Raw genomic sequence first — 19997 nt, forward strand, 5'->3', positions numbered from 1 at the left:
AAAAACTAGTCTTACAATGAAACTAGAAAGAACAGCCTGTGTTTAGAAGAAGGAAAAATTCACTATTTGAACTTGCCAAGTAACCACGGTGCTGAAGCCTTATTGCATGCTGATATACGGTGTATCTAGAACAATTCTTACTTTACATGAACATTTAAGGTTGATTTAAAGTGGAAATGGCAATTATGCGACTGAACAAAGATTATACCAATATAATCTTAATTTGATTTTATAATTGACCATTTCCACTTTAAATCAACCTTAAAGTTGCATGTAAAGTAATGATTGCTCTAAATACATCGTATATCTGCACGCAAAAAGGCTTCAGCACCATGCTTAAGGTACACGGGGGCAAGTTGAAACACGAAGTTCTAAAATAGATTTCAATACAATTTGGAAATTTAGCCTTCGCTAAAAGATGGTTTGAATCAAAAACTATGGTTTTTGCATCGAAACCGTTGATGTTCAACTAGTGAATTTTGCCTTCTTTTGAACATAGGCTGTTCTTCTTAGTTAGTAAGACTAGATTTTGACATTAATTGTTGATTGTGGTAAAACAATACGGAAATATTAATATTGTAGAAGTATCAGCTAATTATTGGAAAACCGAACAAATTTAAGAAACCGTTCCGATTCCTGTTCCATAATCACTGAATAGCGATTCATGATCACCATTCTATCCATTGACCAATCGGCCTAATGTACTTCGGTCAGCAGTATTTTCACCATACCAGATGTTTGTGGACCTATGCACTTATAGCCTAGTTACATAGAAGTCTCGCTCTTAGTATCATACAGGCGTACCTGTAATGATCGATTTCTCTTCATCGATTTTCTCTTTGCTTAATAACTACCGGTGAATCATTTCCAGTTGTTTCCGTTGTTCTAGCCATAGACGTTCTTTATCGAAACAAACCAAGAGATCATCCTAGCAGTGAACATATCAAATTATTGTAAAAGATTTAAACTGACGTCATTTTTTATATTAATTAACATCCATTAATGGACTGAAATTAATTCCTAGGAAATGAAGAAAATTTCTATTTGCCCGAAAGTACCATTTGCCAGAATGTACCAATCCCCAGAATTAAATATTTAATATTAAATTCTGGGGATTGGTACATTCTGGCAAATGGTACATTCGGGCAAATAGTATTCTGGCAAATGGTACATTCTGGCAAATGGTTTTCTGGCGTTTGTCATTCTGGCGAATGGTTTTCTGGCGAACGGTTTTCTGGCAAATATCGCACAATCGGTTTTAACTATACCACTGTGACTGTCACTGCCCGAAAACCACAAGCTTGAATGTACCATTGGGCCGAATATCACTTGATCAAATGCTATAAAAAGCTTGTTCTTGAGGAAATTTATTCTAATAATTCCAGCACAGTTTGTTCCTTCTTTTAATCATCTGCTGTTCTTTCTAGATGAATTTCTTACTTTATTTGCGCCAATTTTAACCAATATATTCCCTTATCACGGTGTAACATGTGAGCTTAACATATTTGGGCTTATGATATTATGGCTAATGGCGCTCCGGCTACTGTTATAGAATCTTAATTCCATGATGTTAGAGCATTCAGCTGAAGACCGTTGGGTCGAATGTCATTTGATAGCAGTTCAGTAGGTCAAAAAGTTATTTTGCCGAATGGCCATATTTTTTTCGTTTTCTCCTTTTATACTGTTAAAATAATTGTTAAAATTGGAGCTACTGTATTTTACCCATGAATCTTTCCTTCTTTTAAATATAGGAACAATAAACGGGTTTAAGATCTGTAATTTTTTCAATAATTAAACTATTAGTTTCGCAATACCAGTATTGCTTTATGGTTCTAATATATTCAACTATTTATGCCGAAAACTAGTATTACACTGAAACTAGAAAGAACAGCCTGTGTTTAGAAGAAGGTAAATTAACTATTAAATAATTTTGAACTAGAGAGATTAGTTTCATTGTAGAAAAATAGTTTTTTTGTACCGAAACCGTTGATGTTCAACTAGTGAATTTTGCCTTCTTTAAAACATAGGCTGTTCTTCTTAGTTAGGAAGACTAGATTTTGACATTGATTGTTGATTGCGGAAAAACAATAAGGCAATATTAGTATTGTAGAAGTATCAGCTAAATATTGGAAAACCGAACAAATTTAACAAACCGTTCCGATTCCTGTTCCATAATAACTGAATTGCGATTCGTGATCATCATTTCTACCCATTGGTTATTCGGCCTAATGGACTTCGGTCAGCAGTAGTTTTGCCATACCAGATGTTTGTGGACCTATGCACTTCTAGCCTAGTTACATCGTCTCGTAGTTACAAGTCTCGCGCTTAGTATCATGCTGGCGTATCTGCAATGATCGATTTCTCTTCATAGATTTTCTCTTTGCTCAATAACTACCGGTGAATCATTTCCAGCTGTTTTCGTTGTTCTAGCCCTAGTCGTCCTTTATCGAAACAAACCAAGAGATCATCCTAGCAGTAAACATATTAAATTAGTGTAAAAGATTGAAACTGACGACATTTTTTATGTTAATGGACTGATATATATCCACCAAATTCTCACAATTACATCTTTAGTTTCAATTAATTTTTAGAAAATGGAGAAAATTTCTATTTGCCCGAAAGTACCATTCGCCAGAATGTACCAACCCCCAGAATTTAATATTTAATATTAAATTCTGGGGATTGGTACATTCTGGCAAATGGTACTTTCGGGCAAATAGTATTCTGGCAAATGGTGCATTCTGGCGATTGGTTTTCTGGGGTTTGTCATTCTGGCGAATGGTTTTCTGGCAAACGGTTTTCTGGCAAATATCGCACAATCCTTTCATTCTAAGCGATATTGATCAAAATTTCAGCCTTAATATAGTGCAGCTTTTGAAAATAACGTTTTTTGTAAAGACCAATATTACGGCTTCGTATGTTTATGCGGGGCAGTATGCACCCATGCTCGGGGTAAAATGCACTACAACAATGGGACAGGATGCACTCAAACAAAGGGGCAAGACGCACCACAACTTTGGGGCAAGATGCACTGTCGAGTTTATAGTTTTTTTTTCCCTTTTTAGAGACAATGCATGTTTTCTAAGGTTTTAAGACGAATAATAGCTCAATTTCGTTTGCGATTACTCACAGAGCGCTCATAAATATTATTACAGCTTGTTTTCTATAGGTGCGTTTTGCCCCAATCAAGAGTAAAAAATTAAATTGCTTTAAATATATAATTTACGTACATTACTGTTTAAGTTATTTTCCTACGCTTAGTATTGCCCTCAATGAGCTAAATAAATACAACAGCTTAAGATATTTGGTCGGTTTTCATCATCAAATCGATCGACAAACGATCGGGAAAATTACATCAGAAACATGCTTTTTGATTTTATTCATTTTTCTCACTAATTACGTAACGCAGATATGTAAATTTTTCTAGGTGTTTATTTATAAGGACGTTCTATTAGACTGACAAGGTTTCAAAGCTCCAAAACCGATAATCCCTGAAAAATCAAGGGGGTGCGTTTTGCCTCGACAGTGCATATTACCCCAGATGCCCCTACAAGAAAATACATCAGGTTCATCCGAAAATATAATATCCACACATCCAGGGAAGTCTGTGTTGAATAAGCATTCCAGAACTTCCTCATCCGAGAAAATCAGATAGTCATTTGGCAAACGAAGTTCTTAGATTTAGCAAGGATTTTGTTTAACCGACTGACTTCACTCGAACTGGAAACATTTGTACAAAGGTTTTTCCAGCCGGATCGTTCAGCAACCGGAGAGCTTTCTTGTAGGCCTTGCGAGCCGACCTGAAAGCCTCCGTCTGTTCCAAGTCTGTCTACATTGCTTCCTGAGTTTTGCCAGATCAGAGTTCCACCAAGGGGTTCCTCTTATGATCTTCACAGACCGTGGAGGGCATGCTTTTTCAAAAGCTTCCATGATGACGGTCGTTGTAGTATCAACGGCATCATCTAAATCACTTGGAGTGTAAATCAGTAAAAAAATCCCAGTTTGTTGACCGCGGATTCCTGAAACGCAATGTTTGCGAAATAACATTTAAATGTTCGAAAAAGATGTAGCGATGGTCAGATAAAGATTTTTCATCTGACACATGCCAATTGGTCAGCTCGTAATGAATTCTACTAGAGCTATAACGCTTCCTCTTTAGCAGATACCATGAGGTTCGGGCATGCGGATTCTCCCGAATGCCCAGTGTGCATTGGTTTAGAGGAAACGGCGGAACACGTTTTGTTCATGTGCCCGCGTTTTCGCACAATGCGTGACCGCATGCTTGCCACATGCGGGGAGGACACAAACCCGAACAACTTGGTCCAGAGGATGTGTAGGGATGAGTTTGGCTGGAACGCCGTTTCAACGGCTATCACCCATATCGTCTGGGAGCTACAGAGGAGGTGGCGCGTGGACTCGAAGAATGGCTAGTTCAGATGCAGTACAAGAGGTGGTCCAGGGGTTCAGAGTCGGCTTCGTAGGTCATACCGGTGCCCTGCGGTCGAGATCGACCCTTACAGCGATTAAGTGGTCGCGGAGAGGAAGTCCCGGTAGCGGTGCTGTCGTGGCGTCGGTCTACTGGGTTGGATCCGAGCCCGCAGTTGGAAAGGGGTCCCCGGCAAGGGTCGGGGCAGGTGGAGACCCTGCTGTCAGCAACCTTCTGGTGCAGCTGATAGGGCCTGAAGGGTAGTGATACCCTTGCCTTCAGCAGGTCAGATCGGGTTGCACGTGGGCATCAGTTCTTGATGTCTGCAAAGCAGTTGGGCGTGGGCGGGGTTGACCTTGCCCGCCTTCCGAGGACAAAGGGAGTGGCGAGGACCACTCGGGAAACTGGCTAAGCGCCAGCATGTTACCGTGATGGACTCTCCAGAGCGAGTCATCGATGTTCGTTGCTGCTAGGCTACGCAGCTAACCTTGAGGGTGCGATGTGCACTAGCCCCTCTCTGAAGCAATACCTTCTTGGTGGTTCCGGAGAGACGTAGGTTTTGGCGACCATAGGAATGGTTTAGTGGGTACGAGGAGAGAGTAGTCCTGGCTTTTACTTTTGTTGTAGAAGACGGCCTCAGACCTACACTACCCTAGCCTTCTGTTAGGGTGTCTATTGAGCAGATTATCCCCCTATGGTTTAGAAGGGAAAAAAAGATACCATGAAGGTTGGGCGCTTATAAGGCCCATAACCGCCGTGGTCGGGCTGCCATCCTTAGGTATAGCTTCCAGTAGAGGAGCATTTCATTCTCAACCGGTGGATACCAGAACAGACGCTGTTTGAGCCGCACCTCCTTTGTGAACAGACGGTCGGGACGTACCTCCTGGCGGTCTTTGTCATCGCTTGAATCGTAGAAGCATGAGGTAGGAGCTTGTGAGGACCAGAGCTATGTTTGACGCTCTCCTTATCGACTTACCGTTTTGCAGCCTATGCATGCAGGACCATACGGGGTGAAAATCATCTCTCACCACTGAGAGCAGATACAAAAACCATCAGGCCCACCACCAGGATACTAGTGCTCAAGCCAGGGCACGGTCAGGCGGATCCGAAGGAGGACGCCCCTGGACCAAAGTAGAGCGGAAGAAGAAAAAAAAAACGTAGGACGTGCAGGAAAGCAGCGACACCAAACCCAGGAGACGTAGGAAGGTAGGTGACAAGTGCGAGAAGGACGATACGCTCGTCATCAAGACTCAACTCAGGGACACAGGTAGCCTTGGTATAGCTACCTGTGGCGGACTCTAGCAGGGAAGCTCAAGGTGGGCTGGTCAGTATGCGAACACACCTTGCATAAGCCACCGGAGGTTTGCTTCAGGTATCTGGAGCCAGAATACAAATCATGGGACTGCAGAGGCCCTGAAATGAGCAAGCTGTGTAAGCACTGCGTAGGTGAAGGCCTAAAACCTATTCTATTCAAAGTATATTGAAGCTCAATTTTGAAATCTGCACGTGATTCTGCGCAATAAAATGTGGACCTAATCTCAACATATCATCCCATTCGGGAGGTAACCGACTGCAGACGAACAGCTTCCACTGAAGACACAGAAAAAATGCTGTCTTCTCATAGCATCAAACCGAGCTCGGCGAGCGGTGGTTCGGGTGGAAAATGGAAATTTTCGGGGTGCAAATTCCTGGATGGGGTAAATTTGTTGACCGGCTAAGCTGTCCCGACTGGCGGTGGCCCCGGTGGCGCCTTGAGGGATAAATGAACATGACAGGCTAAATTGATGGAAAACATGCCGGAGGCATTCGTGTACAGATTTCGGGCCTGGTGGTGTGTCGGGTCGGTGGTAAGGGGGAAGGAGAGGTTGTGATTAAAGGGAAACTTTTGACACCAGGCGGGGAGTGAGAATAGGATGAGACGGCTCAGAGACAGGTTTTGGGGATTTTCTTCTTTGACGGTGGTATAGTATAATTTGATGCACTGGTTAATTTTCGGCTGCTGAAAGTCTGGGAGAATCGAGATTTGCTAACAGGTACTGTTATTACTTGTAAATGAGGGAAGACACTACGGTGAGCAAAACGGTTACAAGAGATCAAAGGAGTTGTAAACATCATCAATCTAAACATTGATGAAAAGTTAGTGTTTAACCCTCTAATGGATACCTGGGGTCCATTTGGACCCCAGGCAACTTTGTAGTAATGGCAAACAAGTTTGGTAAAACATATTGACTTTATTTTTGCAATACCTTCAAACAAGTGCTTGTTCTATTATTTAAGCAAAAAAAAAGTTGATTTCATGGCATACTTTGGTTTTTATTCCATGTCAAAGTTGAACCGGGCGATTTTGTATACCTGGGGTCCATTTGGACCCCAAATTGAATTCTCTATATCTTTTTATTCTGTTGTTTTAAAATATTCATGTCTTCGTCAAATTTGTTCGGTAGGTCAAGCGCCATCTAGCGGTGAATTGGTTAATTCGAAATTTCCCCACTAGATGACGCTATTTGGAATTAACAATTTAGTAATATAATGTCTTAAAACGAAATTATCGGAAGATCTAGAGCTTGTACAAGCATCACGTCTTCGGGAAAATTGCTCAGTTAGTCAAGTGCTTACTGATAATGGATCGATTGATTTGAAATTCCATCACTAGGTGTTGCTACTGTGCATGTAAATTTGGTATCCCATAATATGTCATATATATTACTGGATCCTTATCACTTAGAAAGATGACGTCTTCGAGAAAGTTGTTGTATTGGTCAAGTACTTCCAGATGATGGGCCGTTTGATTTGAAACTCCACACATAGGTGGCGCTAGTGAGCATTCTAAATGTACATCCCTTATATCTCAGGATCCTGATCACATAAAAAGATGACGTGTTCGGCAAAGTTGTTTCATAGGTCAAGAACTTACAGATGATGCTAAATTTGTTTCGGAAATCCACACATAGGTGGCGCCACTGAGTATGCCAATTTTATACTTCAAATATCCCAGAATCCTAATAACTATCTTATCGTCTCTACTATCTTTAGCAAAGATGTTTGGTAGGTCAAAAATTTTCAGAAAATGGATCGCTTGAATCTAACCTCTGTCACTAGATGACGCTAATGAGCATACACATTTCGAATCATTTATATATCAGGATTCAGATTATTTAGAGCAGAACAAGATTCTGCAAATAAGTTGCAAGAACTTAAAAATGATGAGTCGTTTTACTCTGAATTTTGCTCATAGGTGGCATCAGTGAGCGTGCAATTTGTATATCTCATAACGCACAAGATTCAAAGAAAGAGAGGAAAACGCACAATTAAAAACATAAAATTGCTCTCATGCAGAGTTTGTGTGCGGGTGACTAGACTCCTGCGTGAGAGCAGTGAGAGCCAGTAAGTCATAATCCCAGTGCACAGTTTCTGCACGCACTCAAAAAAAAAAAAAACACCACTCAGTGAACACGCAGAGTATTCACAGGGGACTGTTCAAATATTTTGATGAACCAAACGCATACCAGTGGATCTCAAAGAAAAAGTTAAGAGACATCACATCTTAAAATATCAGAGAAAAACAGACATAACACTGACACAATTTCTCACCCATATATCTCAGGGTTTTGAATACTTAGAGTATTGGTGTGTTTTGAATACTTAGAGTACTGTTGCGCTGGTCAATGACTAACAGTTAATGGTCCGTTTGATTCGAACTTTCACTGATAGGTGGCGTTAGCGAGCCTGTAAATTTTAGTTTTGAAATATCTCAGAACGCTGATTACTTAGAAAGATTAAAGAGACGAACCAGCCAAGGGCTGAAAGTCTCTCTAATAAAGACAAATCAATCAATTAGAAAGATTATTTCTTCGACAAAACTCTTTGGGAAGTTAAGGGATTACAGTTTTTTTTAAATAATTTCATGCAAAATTTCATCTCTAGGTGGCGCTAGTTACAAATTTTCAATAGGTTGCAAATGATAAGAATTTCTAAAAATGTATTCAACAAACTGTAACTTTTTTTCCCTTCAGACATATTTGAGTCAAGTCTAATGATAATCAATGATCAATGTATAAGTCATACATTTTCAAAATTTCATTAAATTTGGTTATGACACGAATGCCACAATGTAGTTTTAATGAACTGCAGAGAAATAAGGAGTATTTTACTAGAAACACTTCAACTTCACATAGAGTTAATGAATCTTGCCCAAATTTGTACCAGTTATAGCTAACTAGTTGGGAAACTTGGAGTCAAAGTTTGATATTTTTTGGGGCACCTAATAAGAAGTTACAGCTTGTTTAAAATTGTCTAGCTAATAATTAAAATTTATATGATTTTGCAAATTCGCTACTAGCGCCACCTAATGAAAGAAACTATAACCAAATAATAATTCAACTGAAAGTCCTTGATCTTCTGAACAACTTTGCCGAAGACACCATATTTATAAATAATAAGGATCCTGAGATATGTAAAATTTAAAATTTGTTTTCACTCTATCGCCGCCTAGCGGTAGAATTTCGAATCATACTGTTCATCATCGAAAAGTTCTTGAGCAGGCGAATAACTTTGCCGAAGACACCAACTCTCTAAATATATGGGAGAGAAATTTTGTCAGTGTTACGTCTGTTTGTTTTTGACATCACATAAATCACAGACAAACAGATGTAACTGTAACAAAATGTCAATCCCATACATATATCTCTGGCCCCATTACATGGAGCTTTGGTGTCTTCGGCAAAGTTGTTTGGTTGGTAAAGGACTTACAGATAATGGCCCAAGTAACAATCAGCATGCCTTGAAGATTTATTCATGTTTTATCCTGGTTTCATACGAGCATGTGAAAAGGCTAGTTGTTCTATACTAGTTTTATGTGCTAGTTTTTTACTTTGTATGGCATTCCATAAAACTATCATATAACTTCTGCTATAAACATCGTCATTTAAAGACTTGCAAGTGGTCATGAATTGGTTTTATCACTAATGTTGTGCACATGGATGTCAAAGCATTTTCAACAGTGTACTAATTATATGTCATTTAAAAAAAAACTTGCATTTGCGGTTGTTGTCGGGGAGATTTCTTTTTGTAAACAAATAAACAAAACTGTGAGGCAACGCTTAGAACCAACAAAATATTTCGTGGCCGTATCATAGACCAAGAAACGTTGTGAAAAGACCGTTAGTTCTATCATAAGCTTCAGTTATGACCACCTTAGGGGGGTTAGCCCTATTGAAGAAATCATCAGGAATGCAGAATTTTATCAGAAAAATATGTCGCCTATCTGGGATAATTTATGTAAATACAGAATAGTAGTTTACGCAACAAGGTGCAGAATGAAGATTTTTACAGCACGAGTCGTACATTTATCCAACGAGGCTTGCCGAGTTGGATAATTACAACGAGTGCTGCAAAAATCGAGTTCTGCACCGAGTTGCGTACAACGTTTTTTGCAATTTAATTAATTACCGCTTGTGGTTAGTTTTAACAAAACTTTCCCATCAAATTGCACACTGATTTTTCTAGCTTTGTTTAAGAAAATCATAACAGGTAATACTGTGTAGTTGTCACAATTTTCAAAACTGCGCCCAAAAAGCCCCAAGAAGTTGATGAAACCTGAAACAGCACTGGTTGCTACTTGGGGGTACGTATGATTCGAAATTCCACCGCTGGGCGGTGCTAGAGTGCAAACAAATTTCAAATTTTACAGATCTCAGGATCCTGATTATTTGGAAATATGGCGTCTTCGGCAAAGTTGTGTGATAGATCAAGGGGATTGATTTGAATTATTGTTGTATTCGAGTTTCTGCCACTAGATGACACTAGTTGCAAATTTGCATGCAAATATTAATTATGTGCTAGAAAATGTTCAACAAGCTGTAACTTTCTATTGAATGCACTAAAAACTCTCAAATTTTGACTGCTGGTTGCCCAAGCAGTTAGCTAACCTGATCAGAATCCTGCGATATATGAGATATATGAAATATGCGTGCTCAGTAACGCCACCTTTTTTTGTTTTTATTAATGTGTATTTTAACTTAAATGCTAATTACACACTCAGTAACGCCTCCTATACGTGGAGTTCCAAATCATACGGCACATCATCTGTAAGTCATGACCTACCCAACAACTTTGCCTGAGTAATCATCTCTCTAGGTGCTCTATAGGATCCAGAGATACATTAAATATTAAATTTGCACGATTAGTTGCGCCATCTATGTGGAATTTTCAAACAAACGGTCCATCATTAGTAAACACTTGGCCCAATAAACAACTTTGTCAAAGATACCAAATTTCTATGTGATCAGGATATTGATACAAATGTAACCGTATATTTAATACTTACATGCTCACTAGCGCCTTCTATGTGTGAAGTTCCGGATCAAACGGACCAGCATCTGTCAGTCCTTGAGCAACTCAACACCTTTGCCGAAGATACCATCATTCTAGGTGATCAGGATCCTGAGATATATTATTATTAAAATTGCATGCTCAGTAGCGCCATCTATGTGTGAAATTTTCACACAAACGGTTTATCATTGGTTAACACTTTACCTAATAAACAATTTTGCTGAAGGCACCAAATTTCTATGTGATCAGGATCTTAATATAAATGTGCTCAAATACTTAAAACTTACATGCTCACTAGCGCCACCTATATATGAAATTCTGAATAACACAGTCCAGCATAGTAAAGTCCTTGACCAACCCAACAACTTTGCTGAAGAGACCAATCTTCTAATAAGTCAGGATCATAAGATACAGAAGATCAAATTTGGGGTCCAAATGGACCCCAGGTTTCCGAAATGGACCATCATTTAAGGTTTCCTGTAGAGGGTTAATAATTTATCGTGTACTGCAATCAAATTTTATCATGTATGATGAAAAGATTTAGATTCAGACTGAAGTGAAAACGATAGCTCATTTTACACAGTTTTAGTGATAGAAGAGGTTCCTCTCCGTCACACACCATTCTCCTGCACACAACCGAAGATCGTCATTAGCACGCGTCGCTCTAAAACTCTAAGTGTGTTAAAAAACGGTTTCGTAGTTCGGTTTTTCCGCTAACTCGACTGGAAATAATAGTATTTATTAAATTGATTCCAAAGCTACAAATATCATCCACTTACAAATTAGTTTACCAACTATCCGAACAATCCAACTTTGATTCCAGCCTTGGCTTTAGAGGTTAGAGCAGCTGTTAATATAATACGTGTATCAATTAAAGTTTCAATAACAAATATTGATTCATGATCCATCTATACTCACATTCCGTACTATTTAGTATTTAATTTAGTATGTAAGATCACTTTAGAGTAAATAATTGATTTGCCAGTACTGTAATTTTAGGAATGAATCATATAAAAATGTGTTTTTGTCGCATGTTCCAGAAATAGTTTTAAGTTGCATGATTTCTTTAGAATAACCAATTAAATTCATTACTGACCTCAACTATAGGATTACTAATTTATCGAATTCAGTTTATGAACCTTATAGTTGTACAAAACGCAATTATTGGACATAAATATGTAACTTTTCATCATTTCTTCACTATCACGAGAGTATGATTTCATTCGTATGGTGCTGATGTCATTGTTTGAGATCTGTCACCGACAAGTCATGGTTGACGTTCAACGCTGCGCGTCCGTATTGCGCTGCGTCGCCTTATTGTGCAGAAGATCCAAAGGGCCTATCGCTTGTATTCCGCAACACCCCGACCCGTAATGCCTTAACTTTAACCGGCCTTACCACTCTGCAGAACGTCCAACAAGGCTACCTTGATCGCTGGTCTCTGATACAATCCTGATGCTGTCTGGACATCGACCTTCCTGACCTGACCATCGCTCGCTGCGTAGACCTTCACAATACGGCCTCGAAGCCATCCGTTACGAACCGTCTCGTCTACAATGATTACAGGATCGTCAATTTGCAGTGGGCGGACATCGTTGAACCACTTTGTCCGACGTGCTATGGTTGGAAGATAACCTTGAATCCACCGCTTCCAAAACTGGTTTAAAAGTTGTTGCATCAGTTTCCAATTTACTCTTAAGGAGATCTCTTCAGATATTGGTATTCTCGATGCAGTGTTAGCGCCACTCGAACTCATCAGCAAGAAGTTGTAGGGGGTAATTGCTTCTTCTGTAGAGTCTTCTAGCGGCACAAAGGTCAACGGATGGGAGTTGACAATCATTTCAGCTTTTGTTAAAAAGGTCGCCAGCTCCTCATCGTTTAAGTGTTGGTTGTGGTGTAAAGACTTGAACGCGTCTTTGATTGAGCGTACCTTTCGCTCCCACACACCACCCATGTGGGGAGCAGAGGGCGGGTTGAAAACCCACTCGATTTCAGCGTTGGTGAATGAATTGGCCAATTCCCGATTCATAGTTTTGATCTCATCGGCAATCTCGCGAGCAGCTCCCCGAAAATTGGTACCGTTATCACTAAATATCTGTTGCGGTGCACCTCTTCGGGATATAAAACGACGAATCGCCAGTCTACACGACTCAGTTGACAACGTGTGGACTACTTCAACATGTACAGCTCGTACGGTTAAACATGTAAATAGTGCCACCCACCGTTTTTCATTGCACCGCCGGCGTTTCACAATCAACGGCCCGAAGTAGTCCAAGCCAGTAAAGGTAAACGGGCGAACATAAGGTGTTACTCGGGGATGTGGGAGGTTAGCCATCCTCGGTTCGGCTGGTTTTGCTCGGTAGACTTTGCACCACATACATTGCTTCACGAACTTCTTCACCTCAAACCGAATCTTGGGTATGTAATACCGTTGGCGCAGCTCGTTGACAACAGTATCGACGTTTGCGTGTCCGAAGCGTTGATGGTATTCAAGGATCAACAGCTTAGTGACGTGATGACCCCGAGGAACTATCACCGGATTTTGGAACTCTGCCGAGTAATACAGCGAAACTTCGTTGATCCTACTACGCATCCGCAACACACCTTTATCGTCTAGAAATGGTGACAGCTTTCTGATACAGCTTTTCTTTTTCAGTGACTTGCGTTCGTAACTGGGAATCTCAGCATTCTTGCGCAGGACAGAGATCTCTTCGGGATATTCTGCGCTTTGTATAACTCGCCACAAGCTTGCCTCTGCTTCTACGTAGTCTCGCTGTTCCAAAACAGCAATCCTACTTCCAGTCATTTCTCGGTTCGGAGTTCGGCAACGATGGACGAAGTGATGCAAGTAGCTCAGATTTTTCACAAGATCCTTCCAGCGTGAGAATTTCTCAAAGTCGACAGTTGATTTACAAACTGCCGCGTGTTGATGAACAGCTTTAATCTCTTCCTGAGGTTCAGCGTATTTGGCCGGTTGACGTGGCCATTCCTTTTCCGCTCGATGAAGAAATGCTGGCCCCGTGAACCACGGACTTTCTGGGTCAAAACAGGGACCGCTTCCCCACTTGGTACCCTTGTCGGCGACATTCAGGTTTGTTGGGACGTAGTGCCATTCATCGACACTTGTTTCAGACTGAATCTCAGCAACCCGAAAAGCAACGAATTGCCGGAACTTCCGAGGATCCGCCCTCAACCAAGCGAGAACGGTCGTTGAATCAGTCCACATGTAACGTTTCTGGACTGGTATGGAGTGATTCTCCTGGATGCTCCTCAGAAGTCTCACTCCAATCACCGCAGCGCATAATTCGTTTCGTGGAACCGATTGAGGTTTTAGAGGTGTAACCTTCGTCTTCGCGGCTACTAGGGCACAGCGTGGTGAACCTTCGTCGGAAATCCTGAAGTACGCTGCAGCACAGTATGCCATTAGGCTGGCATCAACGAAGATATGGAGTTCGAGAGAATCGTAGCTGCCCGGGTTGTAATTCGGGAAATAACACCGTGGAATTCGAACCTGTCTTAGATGCGAAGCCAATCGAACCCATCGCTGCCAATTCTCAAAAACATCTGTCGTCACAGGATCGTCCCAACTAACACCGGATCTCCAAACATCCTGAATCAAAATTTTTCCGTGCACTGTATACGTAGCTACGATCCCTATGGGGTCAAAATGGCTCATCACGACCCGGAGAACTTGTCTTTTTGTGGGGACGATGCTTCCGGATAATAACGGATGAAGATCTTCACGGAACTGGGTTTCAAATTCGAACATGTCATCCTTGGGATCCCATGTCATCCCCAAAACACGTTCGGCAATCGTAGACTTCTCAACTGAAAAGCATCTTGCAGTATCGTTGCTGTTGACCCCGACCCGTCGGAGTACCTCGTCAGAATTAGACTGCCAGTTGCGAATCTCGAATCCAGCTTTATCGAAGATCAAGCGCACTTCTTCCACGATCCGCACAGTTTCATCTACCGTGTCTCTGCTGTCCAGAAAGTCGTCAACGTATGTACAATTAATGATCGCCGCCGCCGCTTCTGGAAACGTTTCTTCAAAGTCCTTGGCGTTGGTATTTTTAACATACTGCGCCAAACACGGGGAGCACGATGCGCCAAAGATAACGACGTCCATGACGTACACCGTTAGCGCTTGCTCGGGATCGATCCGAAATAAGAATCTTTGGGCTTGGCGGTCGCTTTCCTTGACCAGCAGTTGGTGAAACATTTGGCGGACATCGCCAACTGCAACGTACTGACGTTGACGAAATCCACAGATGACCTTGAGCAGTGGGGTTAGAAGATCTGGCCCGACCAGTAACATGGAGTTGAGTGACACATCTCCTACACGGGCCGCTGCGTCCCACACGATGCGAAGTTTCTCAGGTTTGCGAGGATTCTGGACGATACCAAGGGGAAGGTACCAGACGTGACGTGGATCAGACTGCTGTAACTCGTCCTCGGTAGCAATATGAGCATAACCGCGCTGCAGATACTCGTCGATCTGCTCTGCTACCTTCATTTTCAGCGTTGGATTTTTGGCAAATTTCTTTTCCAAACAGATTAAGCGACGTTCAGCCATTCTGTAGCTAGAAGGAAACTCGAAATCGTCGCTCTTCCATAGGAGGCCGCATTCGAACCGGCCAGACTCGGTCCGCTTAGTGGTCTGCATCAAAATCTGCCGAGCTCGTTGATCTTCGGAAGACTCTAAAGGTGGCAAAGGGTTCACACCGAGCGACTCCACTGCGAAGTAGTCGTTAACAAGCTTGTGGAGAGACTCGTTGGCGCTACAGTTGCACATGTGGAGCATCACGTGATCGGTATGTGGCATTCCTCGGTGTCCACCTCCGAAAATTGTCCACCCAAGTCGCGTTTTGGCTGCTATCGGTTCTCTGCTACGCCTCTCGCGTTTGTCCAACGTTAACTTCAGCGCGGCGTTATCCAGACCTATGAGTATACGAGGAACTGCATTCGAAAAACTTCGAACAGGAAGACCTTTCAAATGCGGAAATAGTTTGGAGAGTTCTTCATAATCCAGGCTTTGTTGCGGTAGGTCCAGGTGCGGTATGGTTTGGACTCCTGATATGGCGTAATCTGGTCCACCGTTGACACCGGAAATGCGCAACTCGACTTGCCTAGATGACGGTTCTTTCCTGGTAACGCTCCCTGTCCACTGGATGCATAGCGAACTGATATTCCCGTTCAGTCCAAGTTCGTCAGCAATAGCTTCCTCCATCAGCGTGACATTCGATCCATCGTCCAGGAATGCGAAGGTTGAGACGGACTTGCCATTGCTGGAGAGGGTGACAGGAATCACCTTGAATAACACGCCGGCTTGGCGAGAACAGTGAGCCGAGATAACTCCTGACGGGCCTGCGTGCTCAGCGTTGTTGGGTTTGGTATTCGCAGGATGGAGCAGTCTATGATGAGGTTCCTTACATCCGTTGGTTTCACAGTTTTGCTTCGATCTGCACGGCCACTTTCCGTGGCTTCCCAGGCAACGTTGGCATAGTTTAAGCTGATCGACGAGACGCTTCCTTTGATCCATACCGAAGCCAATGAATTTATCGCAGCTACGGAGCTTGTGATCACTTTTGTTACACGCAGGGCACGGTTTAGGGACATACGATTCGGATTTTGGATGATATTCCTTTTTCGGGCTCGATACCGGGGAGCTCCTCTTCTCTTCCACGGTGTGCGCGTTAACGAACCCCCCTTTCTCCTTCTTACTTCTTCGGTTCTCGTCCGCATGCGAATCAGTAGGCAGCGACACTTTGCACGCAGCAGTTTTGATGGATGTGACGTAATCACTGAAGGCCCTCAGCGAGACCTGCGGTACCCTTTGCGTATGAAGACCCCATTCAAGGCGAAGACTAGGAGGTAGTTTCCCTACCAACTCTGACAGCAGCATCGGGTTCGACAGGTGGTCTTGCAAATTCGCCCCGTCAATGAAGGTTACCAGGTTTCTGACCTCCCTTCCGAAACTGATTAGCGTCTCAAGCTTGTTGACATTGGGCGGAGGTGCGTGTCGAATTTTGATCAGCAGACAATGAACTACCTGTTCCGGTCGGCCACATTCGTCGCGAAGAGTTTCAATGATCTCTGGGATCGCCGTCGGCAGAGTTAGTATGCTCTGGACTTTCTCCCTAGCAGCGCCAACCAAGCTTTTTTGTAGCCTGGCCAGGTTCTCGTCTGGTTGAATCCCACACATGGCCGTCGTGGACTCAAACGCGTTTATAAACATTGGCCACTCAAGAGGATCACCTGAAAATTTAGGCAACTCACGTGATACCACTTGTCGTGCAGCCAACTGCTGTGCGCTCAGTATGCCTTCAGCAGCCTGTGCTCGGTGGCAGCTCGAAGCTTGACCAGAAAGTGTCTGCTGATTAGAATGTCCTGCTGGATCGAGTTGTGGTTCCGATGCGTAGGTTCCTGCTACATTTCCCACAGTCGTACTCGATTGTTGGAGTGGCACCGATTCTGTTGACCATCGAGGGTACGACGGTTGGTAGAAATTCATCGGGTGAGAAGCGCCGATCGGTTGCACAACGGGTATCTGGTTTGCAGTTGGAAAATACTGCTGGTTGTCGACGAAAGTCACACTTGCGTTTCGCGGCCACTGTGCTGGAAACGAAGAGGCGTTCTGGTTCAGTGTTGGAGGAAAGGGCTGACCAGTTCGTTGACCACACGGCTGGAACCGTTGATGAATTTGGTGCGGCATCCTGGGTAGCTGAGCATCTGGCAACTGAGCTTGACTTCCACAGCGTACACGGGCAGAAACGTGACTTCCCAAAGGATTCGAACCTGAAAGCACTGGCTGCTTCGGACCTGACAGAACGGTCGGAGGAAGTTGCCGGTTAGGCTGATGCAGTGGGTGTTGTTTCTGCTGTTCTTGGTGGACGACGTTGCTAAGCGGAACTGAACACGGCTGCTCAGGAGGATGAATAGTTGTGCAGTTTGTCATTGTTCTCGGTGGGTCTCTGTTAGCTACTGACACGACGGGTGCGACGACTGACGGCAAATTACTTGGTGGGAGAATCGATGTGACCTGGCCAACATTGGGGTGCACGAATGGAGGTTGATTGCCAAGACCCTGGGCTACCATCGGATGATCGAGAGAAGAAACCGGCTGAGCTGATACCGTTTGTTGTTCTGGTACCGCTAGAACCACGTTCCCAGTGGAAACAATAGGTGTCGATGTTGACGCCCCTGGTTGATGATCCACCGTCTTCGCTGGAGTATCTACCGATTGATCGATCCACGCTCTTACCTCGCTTCTATAACTTTGACGGCTCCTAGCACTGTGTCGGCTCCTAAAGCTAGAAGTGCTGCCTCTAAGCTGCCTGTCCGACTGAATTTCAGCCTCCAGCTGATGCTTCTCGGCTAGAAAAGCTCGCTCGCGTTCAGCTTGCTGCAGTAGAAGGCGATCTTCCAGCGCCTTGGATTCTTCTAGCTGCCTCAACCGCAAACGGGCATTCGAGCTTCCGGAGCTGACCGAAATCGCTGAGCTGTTAGTACCGTCGTCCCGGCTGGAGCAATATCCACAATGCCATGGCTTGTTGCAGATAGAGGCTTGAACTCCTGCACAAGTGTAGTGGAACCAAGTTCCACAAATATCGCATGCAACCATATCGTCGGCATGGTCCGGCCGATTGCATGCCTTGCAGTGGTTGACAGACTGCATCGCTGCACTGCTCATTACTGGCTGGAACCTGATTGGATGCAGTAATTTTCGAGGATGTTAAAAAACGGTTTCGTAGTTCGGTTTTTCCGCTAACTCGACTGGAAATAATAGTATTTATTAAATTGATTCCAAAGCTACAAATATCATCCACTTACAAATTAGTTTACTAACTATCCGAACAATCCAACTTTGATTCCAGCCTTGGCTTTAGAGGTTAGAGCAGCTGTTAATATAATACGTGTATCAATTAAAGTTTCAATAACAAATATTGATTCATGATCCATCTATACTCACATTCCGTACTATTTAGTATTTAATTTAGTATGTAAGATCACTTTAGAGTAAATAATTGATTTGCCAGTACTGTAATTTTAGGAATGAATCATATTACTGACCTCAACTATAGGATTACTAATTTATCGAATTCAGTTTATGAACCTTATAGTTGTACAAAACGCAATTATTGGACATAAATATGTAACTTTTCATCATTTCTTCACTATCACGAGAGTATGATTTCATTCGTATGGTGCTGATGTCATTGTTTGAGATCTGTCACCGACAAGTCATGGTTGACGTTCAACGCTGCGCGTCCGTATTGCGCTGCGTCGCCTTATTGTGCAGAAGATCCAAAGGGCCTATCGCTTGTATTCCGCAACAAAGTGCCTGTAGGTCCTTCTCGAGCATGGTCCATGTCTCGTGTCCATAGAGGACAAGGCGCATTTGGTGCGTAAGTGAATCTTTTTGGACCGCAGCTTCTTCTGGAGACCGTAATAGACACGACTTCCACTGATGATGCGCCATCGAATTTCACGACTGACATTGTTGGCAGCCGTCAGTCTCTCTCTCTCTCTTCTTGGCGTAACGTCCTCATTGGGACAAAGCCTGCTTCTCAGCTTAGTGTTCTATGACCACTTCCACAGTTATTAACTGAGAGCTTCCTCTGCCAATGACCAATTTGCATGCGTATATCGTGTTTTTTTTTCCTTCTAAACCATAGGGGGATAAATCTGCTCATCAGACACCCTAACAGGAAGGTTAGGGTAGTGTGGGGATGAGGCCGTCTTCTACAATGCCGGTAGAAGCCAGGACTACTCTCTCCTCGACCCACTAAAACACATTCCTATGGTCGCCAAACCCTACGTCTCTCCGGAACCACCAAGAAGGTATTGCTTCAGAAAGGGGCTAGTGCATATCGCACCCTCAAGGTTAGCTGCCGTAGCCTAGCAGCAACGAACATCGATGACTCGCTCTGGAGAGTCCATCACGATAGCATGCTGGCGCTTAGCCAGTTTCCCGAGTGGTCCTCGCCACTCCCTTTGTCCACGGAAGGCGGGCAGGGTCAACCCCGCCCGCGCCCTACTGCTGAGCGGACATCAAGAACTGATGCCCACATGCAACCCGATCTGACCTGCTGAAGGCAAGGGTATCACTACCCTTCAGGCCTTATCAGCTGCATCCGTAGGTTGCAGACAGCAGGGTCTCACCTACCCCGACCCTTGCCGGGGACCCCTTTCCAACCGCGGGCTCAGATCCAACCCAGTACACTGACGCCACGACAGC

General features: G+C 43.3%; 1 protein-coding gene and 1 pseudogene across 3 annotated transcripts; both read right to left on the bottom strand.

Annotated features, from left to right (window-relative positions):
* The window catches only part of LOC134285756 (uncharacterized), a 60782-nt pseudogene that overhangs the window by 30981 nt on the left and 9804 nt on the right, over positions 1–19997 (bottom strand).
* On the bottom strand, positions 11435–19097 carry LOC109427483 (uncharacterized). Of its 3 annotated transcripts, XR_009996209.1 has the most exons (7): positions 18830–19097; positions 18729–18797; positions 18590–18657; positions 11853–18532; positions 11675–11743; positions 11536–11603; positions 11435–11478 (listed from the first exon to the last, which is right to left on the bottom strand). XR_009996209.1 is itself a non-coding variant. In XM_062845542.1 (2 exons), the coding sequence occupies exon 2, from the start codon at positions 18447–18449 to the stop codon at positions 12141–12143; it is 6309 nt and encodes a 2102-aa protein (XP_062701526.1). In that variant the 5' UTR covers positions 18450–18532; positions 18590–18796; the 3' UTR covers positions 11891–12140. The 3 variants fall into 3 exon arrangements, 1 of the variants encoding a protein (XP_062701526.1); XR_009996210.1 differs by having other exon boundaries at positions 11436–11603; positions 11896–18532; XM_062845542.1 differs by lacking the exons at positions 11435–11478; positions 11536–11603; positions 11675–11743; positions 18830–19097 and having other exon boundaries at positions 11891–18532; positions 18590–18796.

The sequence above is a fragment of the Aedes albopictus genome, chromosome 1 (assembly GCF_035046485.1).
Source record: "Aedes albopictus strain Foshan chromosome 1, AalbF5, whole genome shotgun sequence".
Classification (NCBI taxonomy): domain Eukaryota; kingdom Metazoa; phylum Arthropoda; class Insecta; order Diptera; family Culicidae; genus Aedes; species Aedes albopictus.

Bases quoted from the DNA above. Each gene is read 5' to 3' on its own strand.
- LOC109427483 (XM_062845542.1), bottom strand. From the start codon at position 18,449: ATGAGCAGTGCAGCGATGCAGTCTGTCAACCACTGCAAGGCATGCAAT.